This window comes from Peromyscus eremicus, chromosome 5 (assembly GCF_949786415.1).
Source record: "Peromyscus eremicus chromosome 5, PerEre_H2_v1, whole genome shotgun sequence".
Classification (NCBI taxonomy): domain Eukaryota; kingdom Metazoa; phylum Chordata; class Mammalia; order Rodentia; family Cricetidae; genus Peromyscus; species Peromyscus eremicus.
In genome coordinates, this window is record NC_081420.1 from 135,934,107 (window position 1) to 135,943,275 (window position 9,169).

At 47.6% G+C, this 9,169-nt stretch overlaps 1 protein-coding gene and 1 long non-coding RNA gene across 3 annotated transcripts; both read left to right on the top strand.

Moving 5' to 3' along the window:
• Positions 1 to 333: 333 nt before the first annotated feature.
• On the top strand, positions 334 to 7,529 carry Arl2bp (ADP ribosylation factor like GTPase 2 binding protein). Of its 2 annotated transcripts, none has more exons than XM_059264582.1 (6): positions 334 to 593; positions 1,283 to 1,344; positions 4,498 to 4,604; positions 5,496 to 5,581; positions 6,158 to 6,254; positions 7,274 to 7,529. In XM_059264582.1, exons 1-6 carry the CDS (start codon positions 556 to 558, stop codon positions 7,373 to 7,375), a joined length of 492 nt encoding a protein of 163 aa, XP_059120565.1. In that variant the 5' UTR covers positions 334 to 555; the 3' UTR covers positions 7,376 to 7,529. The 2 variants fall into 2 exon arrangements, with proteins under 2 accessions (XP_059120565.1, XP_059120566.1); XM_059264583.1 differs by lacking the exon at positions 334 to 593 and adding an exon at positions 743 to 914.
• Positions 7,530 to 7,703: 174 nt separating this feature from the next.
• Positions 7,704 to 8,987, top strand: LOC131912074 (uncharacterized). Its single transcript, XR_009379513.1, has 2 exons — positions 7,704 to 8,473; positions 8,520 to 8,987. It is a non-coding gene; the product is annotated as an uncharacterized LOC131912074 (long non-coding RNA).
• Positions 8,988 to 9,169: the final 182 nt, after the last annotated feature.

A 9,169-nucleotide genomic window follows, 5' to 3' on the forward strand; every position in this document is an offset into this window, starting at 1 on the left:
TTTCCAAGAAGTAACTTTCTGGTAAATCAGACATCTGCTTTATCTGGGACAAAATACGATAAACTGGCTTTCGAGCAATTTGGCCGTCTCCAGCGCTCTTAAAACACGCTTTCAACAACATAATCTTTACTACCCCTAAGTTACAAGTGAAGAAACTGAGGCTCTTGGCTCCCATCTCTTCATCTGCCAACCAGAAACAGCAAGACTCAACGCACAGCCATTTTGCAACCCTCTGCGTGAGACCCGAGAACCGGGGACTGTGATTGGCTGCTGGAGCCGCGGGGGTAACCATGGTGACGGAAGGCGGGGCTGCGGCGGACCGCGGGCCCTAACAGACTGGCGGGGTGGCCCCGCGAGAGGCGGGCGGGCGCAGGGCCCAGCCGGGAGCCTCAGCCCCGGCCTCGCGCGATCGCCGGGCGGGGCACGGGCGCGGCCTCCTGCGGGCCCTTGATGCGGTTGAGGCGGTGCGGACCACGGCGGAGCCCGGCCCGGCGGCGGGTGCGGTAGGAGGCGGCGGGGCCGCGGGCCCGGGCTGGTGACTGCGGCGCCCTTACGATGGACGCCCTAGAAGAAGAGAGCTTCGCGCTGTCCTTGTGAGTGACGCCTCCGGGGTCGGGCGCGGGCGGGCGGGCGGGCGGGCCGGGGCTGAGGCTCCGCTCTAGCCGGGCGTTTCTTACCCGCGGCCACCGCGGGGCTGTGTCACCGATTACCTGCGCTTCCGTCACAATCCTCTGGCCTGAATCTTGGCCGTCAACAAAACCTAGGGCCTTGAGCTGCCAGGACTGGCGGCGGCGGCCTTACCGCCCGTCTCAGGCCACTCCTGATCCAGTTACCTACCCTCTAGGCCGGTGCTCCTCCGGTGGTCACACTCACCACCAACAGATAGACCTCTCTGGCCTAAGAGCCAGGATGCGGTGAGTAGATCCCGTGGGTAATAAATGCGGCAGTCTAAAGATGTGCCACGTCAGCCTCACCTCCCCGTATTGTTTGTTTCTTTTGTGATTGCCATACCTAGGGCTTGGTCACGGGGGTTTTTCCTGTATTTGAAATTTCTAAGCTAGACGGTAATCCTTGACTGCTGAAACCGAGTGATGGGTGGTTCATCTTGCGATTCTTTTTATGCACGTTGGAAAATTTACATTAAAAAAAGGTCATGGGCTTTGTTGTTGTGATTGCCTGTGATGCACAAGGCCTTGTGTACAATCCCCATCCTCACAGAAAACATAAATTCAACTTGTAAAATAATTATTTGAACTAGCACCTAATCCTGATGTGTTTTTAGCTCCTCCGCCTCTGATGCAGAATTTGATGCTGTGGTTGGGTGTTTAGAGGACATTATTATGGGTAAGTTTCCACACCATTAAGTGACCCCTCTAGTTCCTTAATTCTTATGTAGATAGACCCTTGCTTTAAAACAGTTTTTGTTTAATTGTATTCATCTATGTGTGTGATTGGGGTCAGGGAGTTTCCCAGGCCACTAGGCACAAGTGGAGGTCAGAAGACAACTTTGTGGCGTTGGTTCTCCCTTTCCACCTTTATGTGGGTTCTGAGGGTTGAACTCCGGTCACCAGGCTTGTTATAGCAGTGCCTTTAGCCACTGAACCATCTCAACAATCCAAACCTTTGCTTATAAGAACATGCAAAGAAATAAAGTTGAAGAGTTAATTTTTAAAACACAAAACATCAAGATACACCAAAATTTTAACACAGCACAATGTAATAGTAAGCAAGCCATACTAAGATTTGTCTTAGAAACAGGTAGGGTCAGCAAGATGGTTCAGTGGGTAGAGGCACTCACCAGCAAGTCTGACAATCCTTGTTTAATCCCCAGAATCCACAAGGTGGAACTGGCTCCCGAAAGTTGCCTTCAGACATCCATACACAGGCTGTAGCAGGCATGTGCCCATGCACAAACAAAATAAAAATATAATTAAAAAAGAAAGAACCCAAAACCTAATATGTAGCACACCTCTATTATCTCAGCACAGGTAGGCGGGAGGTGGCGGGGGGTGTCCCCAGGTCCTGGCTCTGCTCTGTAAGATCCAGTGCTTTTTAAATAATAACCATTGATTCAAGGTCTCAGAGGAGACAGATTCTGAAAACCTGCCTGGTGGGTAGGGCAGAGCTCTCGGCAAGGCTTCAGGAAATGTTAACCAACTTTATTTCACATATACAGTAAGGCAGGTTTTGGATTGTTTTGAGCTTTGACATTTTCATGCTGTTGAACAGAACATGAACCATGACCCTGTGCTACACTTGTCCATGCAAAAGACAAGGCGTCTAATCTCCTTGGATCTTTGTTTCCTTTTCTTGTTGGTACTGCTGTTTAGTTTTTGTTGGTGCTGGTGTTTTTGAGACAGGGTTTCTCTGTGTAGCCCTGGCTGTTCTGGAACTCACTCTATAGACTAGGCTAGCCTCCAACTCAGAGATCTGTCTACCTGGAATTAAAGGTGTAGGCCACTACCAATGACTTGGATCTCTATTTTCTTGATGTGTTTTGTTGGTTGGTTTTGTGCTGAGAGTTTTGCTTTTAGGGTCTCACGTGCAGGCCAGCCTTGAGCTTACCGTCTTCTTGCCTCAGCTTCTAGTGCTAGGATTGAAGGCATGAGCCAACATACTCCCTGTTTCCTTCCCTTCTTGGTTCCTGTTTCTGCATCCCTTTGGGCATCTGTCTATTCTACTAAGTGACCAGAAGGCAGTAATAAATCCGAAGTTGAAGGCAAATAGGTAGGAGGGGAAAACTAAATTGGACAAAATTTTGACAGTTTACCAATTTTTCTAGCAGTTAGGAAAAGACCCTGCTGTCTTATTTTTGGGTATGTGACTTAACCCGGGTTAGTCTGAAGAACCACTAACAACACTTTTGAACCTTTACCTCCCATGTCTCACCAGAAGCTCTCTCCTGATGAGTTTTTAGTTGTTTTGTTCTCCATGGACATCCTGCCTGTTGTGGAGAAATGAGCTTCCTCAAGTCTGGGTCACTTTTGAAGGTGTCCTTCTCCTTGTAGAAATGCTAGTGTGTTCCTTGTCAGAATTCCTTCCTCCCTGACCTTGAGTGTTTGCTTCGAATCTACCTGGACTCTCCTCTGAATCCCACCTAACGAGCCCCTGTGATGGTGGACACATAGTTGAGGAGACTGGGGTCTTCAGAAATACGGCCACTTGTCCAAGACCATACAAAGTATATGGCTGAGGTAGGGTTTGAACCCAAGCAGTGGCCTCTTGCAGGCCCTACCCCTTACCCCACTATATGCCTTTCAATACTGTTGCTAAAATGATAGTAAAAATGAGAAAGGGGGGCAGCAAAATGGCTTTCAAGCCTAACAGTCCAAGTTCAGACTGTGAGACCCACATGGTAGAAGCAGAATCAACCGCCCAACCTCTAGATGGGTACCATGGCACATGCCATCAATTCCAGAACTCAGGAGGCAGAGGTAGGAGGATCTTTGTGTTCGAGCCAGTCAGGGCTACACAGTGAGACCCTGTCTCAAAATAAATATATAGCTTAAAAAAAAAAAAAAAAATGAGGGCCAATGAGATGGTTCAGTGGGTAAAGTACTTGCTGCCAAGCCTGATAACCTGAGTTCAATTCCCAAGACTCGTGTGTGGATAGTAGAAGGAAAGAACCTTCTCTGCAGGTTTTCCTCTGACCTCCGCCCTTACACGTGGCAAGTATGTGCACATACACACATAAAAATAAATAAAAATGTTATTTAATAGTAAAAAAATTGAACTAGGAGAGACTGGGCTTCTTGCCATTGAAATCTCCCAATTTGAGAGCTGACCTTTGTATACACAATCAGTTATGTGTGAAAGAGAGATACCAGGTAGTTCTTGGTGAACAATTAGTGTGAGGGAGTTCACAAGCTATCCTGTTTGGATATATTGTGGCATATACCTGGGTTTTTTATTTTTGGTTTCTCCAGATAGGGTTTGTGTAGCCCTGGCTACCTTGGAACTCACTTTGTAGACCAGGCTGGCCTAGAACTTGGAGATCTGCCTACCTCTGACACCCAAGTGCTGGGATTAAAGGCATGTGCCCCCACCACCAGTGTGGCATATACCTGTGACCCCAGCACTCAGAGTCAGGAGGATGGCTACAAGTTCAAGGCCAGCCTGGTCTACATAGTGAATTTTAAGCCAGCCAAGAATATATATCTATAGAGACCCTCAAAAAGCTAAAAAATAAAATATTGCAAAGCAATGTGAGCACACTTAAGCCAGCAAACTGCATGTTTTTAAAAGGTTGACGTTTTTAATTTTAGATATATCTTACTAAATTTTTAATTGGTTTTTGTGTTTGTTTATTTATATTTATGAGTGTTTTGCCTGAACGTATGTATGTGGACCATGTGTGTGCTTGATGGCTGTGGAGGGCAGACAGGGGCGTCAGACTTGGGCACCTGAGAACAGAGGTTGTGAGCTGTGGTGTGGTTGTGGGGAAAGAGCACTGCAGCATCGCACCTCATCACAAAGAATGAACTTCCCTTGTGTCAGATGACGAGTTCCAGTTACTGCAGAGGAACTTCCTGGACAAGTACTACCAGGAGTTTGAAGACACAGAAGAGAATAAACTCACCTACACCCCCATTTTTAATGAATATGTAAGTAGATCTGTTTCTCCTACCAAGATTAGGGTTTCTTTAAAATTTGAACTTAGATCCCTTTTATATATAACTAATATATTCTATCAAGAAGTTTGGATTAGAATCAAAAGATGTTACAAAGCTTGGTAGCACGTGTAAACCAGCACTAAGGAGGCTGAGGCTGGAGGATAGCTGCAAGTTATAAGCCTGCCTGGGCTACCTAGTGAATTTCAAGTCAACTTAGGTTGTTTCGCAAGATTATTTCTTTAAAAAAAAAGTTGGAATTGGTTTACTTTTTATGAATGCCAGCACGGCCCAGAGGAATGCTGATGAATCTGGTCTAGATCACTTTCTCTTGCCGGATCTTGGAACTATTTTCAAAAGGGCATTCGTGAAATATTTGATGAGCTTGCAACATGTTGTTTACAACAGATTTGCCTTTCCGTAGTCTTGTTCTCAGCTGTGATACCTTGCATTTGTGTGCTGTGAGAAATAAACAGCAGTGCCAGCAAGAGATGGAGGGAGAGAACTGAGTCCATAGACACTGTCCTGTGACATCCACGTGCACATTGTGGACATGATGCTCACTCATACATGCATCATACACCCAATAATAAATGATAAATGAAATAAAACACAAGGCTGGACAAGATGGCTTCCAGAGGACTGCCGATCAGTTCCAACACCTACGTCCAGTGGCTAACAACTACCTATAACTCTAGTTCTAGAAGATCCAGCACCCTCTTCTGGCTTCTGTAGGCATCTACACTCACTCATGTCATATGTGTGTGTGTGCACATACACACACACACCATCGCAGGTGATGACTGCCCAGGATAGATGGAGGCTCTGCAAAAAAGTCTCACTTCTTCCCAGAGGGCCCACACATTCCTGTCCCCACTGTTGCAGATTTCCCTGGTAGAGAAGTACATTGAAGAGCAGCTGCTGGAACGTATCCCAGGCTTCAACATGGCGGCTTTCACAACGACACTGCAGTGAGTTGAGCTTGACTCTGGTTCTGTGCTGCCCATCTTCCTCCCTAGACTGAAGAAAACCCACTCTCCTTTTCTTCACTGAGAGCTCTTGGTGCCTGGGTCCTGACTGGGAGGCCCTCTATGCCTTTGCAAGGCATTTTTTTTTTCATTTTTATTTTTGAAGAGATTTGTTTATTCATTTTTAAATGTATGTGTATGTATGTGAGCCTGCATGAGTTTATATGCACCATGTGTGTGCAGGAGCATACAGAGGCCAGGAGAGGGTTTTAAGTCCTCTAGAACTGGAGTTACAGGCAACTGTGGGTGGCCACATGCATGCTGGGAATAACCCTGGGTCCTCTGCAAGAGCAGCAAGTGCTCTTGACCACTGAGCATCTCTCCAGCCCCTAGTTTATTTATTTATTTAGAGACAGGATCTCTTACAGCCAAGGATGGCTACAAGCATGATCCTTCTGCCTCCACCCAGGAGCTGACAGGCACGCTCCCCCACCCCCCACCCCAATGCCTGGCTTGTGCACCTTGAAAGGGAGTTTGTCTCCCTGTTGATTCACAAAGCCAGTACTCTGTCCTTTGCAGGCACCATAAGGATGAAGTGGCTGGTGACATCTTTGACATGCTGCTCACATTCACGGATTTTCTGGCTTTCAAGGAGATGTTCCTGTACTACAGAGCAGTAAGTTACGACTGCTCACACACTTAGCCCCAGTGAGCCACACAGGAAGTAAGAGGTGGAGCTGCAGAGACAACCACCTGCCCTGGACCCTCTACCTTTTGTCCCCCTTTAAGATGGCTAGTATTAGTTTGTTAGCTTTTGAGGAATAAATAGAAGTTGCTGCTCCATGCTGCCTAGGACCTTTCTGTGTTTTGATGAAACTTGCCCGGTGTTCCCAACAAAGAGCCAGTCTCATTCTGTCTCTTTACTGTGCAGGCTCCTTTAAATTAAAACAACGTTCCAAGCAGTGAGCAACTGCCTCCCTTGTTTATGAATGTATTTATTGAGACAGTCTTACTGTTGTGTAGCCTGGAATTTGTTATGTAGACCAAGCTGGCCTCAAATTCAGAGATCCTCCTGCCTCAGTCTCCTGAGTACTTGGATTAAAAGCGTGGCACTACGCCCATTCCCAGTTAGAGTCTTTTGATTGTTTGTTTGTTGAAATGGGGCTTCTCTGTGTATTCCTGGCTGTCCTGGATCTCACTCTGTAGATCAGCCTGGCCTTGAACTCACAGAGATAGGCCTGCCTCTGACTCCCACATGCTGGGATTAAAGGCGTGCGCCGCCGCCGCCACCGCCGCCGCCACCACCTGGCCAGTCATGTTTTTTAAACTTACTAATTTTTTATGTGTATAAGTGTCTGCCTGCATGTATGTCTGTGCACTACATGCATGCCTGGTGCCCACGGAACTGAAGTTAAGAGACAGTTATGTGGGAGTCAAATCCATGTTCTCTGGAAAAGCAGCCAGTGCTTTTAATCAAGCCCTTTCTCCAGCCCCAAAAGTCTTTTTCCCCCCAGCGTGTCTAAGGCCATAGTTGAGAGAAAATGGAAATAACCTGCTGCCTGTCCCTCCTGTGTGCTTCTTGGGAGCTCCCATGCCTACCCTGCTGTCCCCACCGTTCCCCAACCCCAGTGGCTCCTGAGTTAGGAAAGCTCTTTCCATTCCTAGCATCTCAACATTCTCTGCTTTCTCCTGTAGGAAAAGGAAGGCCGAGGACTGGACTTAAGCAGCGGCTTGGTGGTGACATCTCTGTGCAAGTCCTCTTCTTCACCAGCTTCCCAGAACAACCTGCGGCACTAGGTCCCACCTTCAGACATGAGTGTGATCACTATGAGGTCACCTGCCCAGCCGGCTCAGAAAACATGGGCTGCTGATGACAGATGCATCTTCGTTCATGTGAAGTTTTGATGAGTCCTGGAAAACATGACCAACGCTCCTGGCCCTTGTCCAGAAACACCATGTAGTCAGTAACCTCCATGTTCATCCCTCCCGTCCCAATGCAGGCACCTCCCCCAGGTGCTTCAGAATGACTCCTGGAGCAGGCCCCCTGTGTCCACCTCACCTGGGGGCCTCCCCCAGCAGTGTGCTAGTGTAGTGTGTCATCAGTGTGGACAACACACCCTCATGAGCCCTTGTGCACCTGTTTTTATGTGGGTCAGTTTCAGTCCTCAGCCTCAATGGGGTTTTTGTTTGGGAGTGTTTATGTAGGGAGTTCCTGGGGCCAGCTGTCCTGGTTTCTGAGTCTCCTGTGACTACAGCTTGCCTGGCTGTAGGAATCAATGAGAGATGTCCTCTACCCCAGTGAACAGGAACTCCCGTCTTACATCAGCATCCTTTCCACACAGTTCTGCTGCTCTTGCTGCAGGCCCATCGTTCCTCTAAGTCTCTAAGCATTCTTTTCAAGAAACATTTTTATACATGAAAACTCAGGCTAACCTAGTGAGTATGATCTTGGAACGCCCATGATCAACCACTTCAAAGATCAAAGTATTATATGCTGTGTGCTTCTTAGTTGTGAGTGCTGCGCGTGCAAATCTGCTTTCCGATTAGTGCACCAGTGCAAACAGGCTGTACACTAGAAACAGGCTGCAGCCCTGTCACAACAGCATGTTGAGTGTGCTTGTGCGTGCTTGTCTACAGTCCTGTCACAACAGCATGCTGAGTGTGCTTGTGCGTGCTTGTCTACAGTCCTGTCACAACAGCATGCTGAGTGTGCTTGTGCGTGCTTGTCTACAGTCCTGTCACAACAGCATGCTGAGTGTGCTTATACGTGCTTGTCTACAGTCCTGTCACGAGTGTGCTAGGTGTGCTTGTGCGTGCTTGTTCTCAGTCCTGTCACAACAGTGTGCTAGGTGTCCTTGTGCGTGCTTGTCTGCAGCCCTGTCACAAGTGTGCTAGGTGTGCTTGTGCGTGCTTGTCTGCAGCCCTGTCACAAGTGTGCTAGGTGTGCTTGTGCGTGCTTGTCTACAGTCCTGTCACAACAGCATGCTGAGTGTGCTTGTGCGTGCTTGTCTGCAGCCCATTGTGCAGGCCAGTGAGCTGGGTTTGCTGTTGGGAGAGTAGGTTGTCTGCAATTTGTTCCCGTAACAGTCTCTCCTGCCAGGGTGATGCTCCCCTGATCCAGCTCCACCTCGGGCAGGGGCACTACAGTTTTTCAGTCACCTGTCATCTTTGGTGGACTTGTCACCAACCAGAAAGCATGTGTGTCACATCTCTAGAAAGAAGAAAACGGTTCAATTCCTAATGTATACTTTTGACTTTAACTTTTATAGTAAAAATAAGAATCCACGCTGACTTCCCATATGACCATTCTGATTTTACAGGATACCAGCTAAGCACTGTGTTTTTTCTGTAGCAATGTGTCATTTAGTGCTTTTGTAAAATGAGTAAAATTTGAGGTGTTTGGCAAGAATCATCATTACTGCATTGTCCACTTTAATGTGACTACTGTCATCCGGTGATTGTTACTTAGGTCTTTTGAGATCAAAGGCCCTTGTGGGGCCAGCTCCGTAAATGTCACCTCTCGGGCTGGCTTCCCCTTCCTGCTCTTTGTGAGCAGGAGTGCTCACTGCAGGCAGCATGCTGAATGCACTT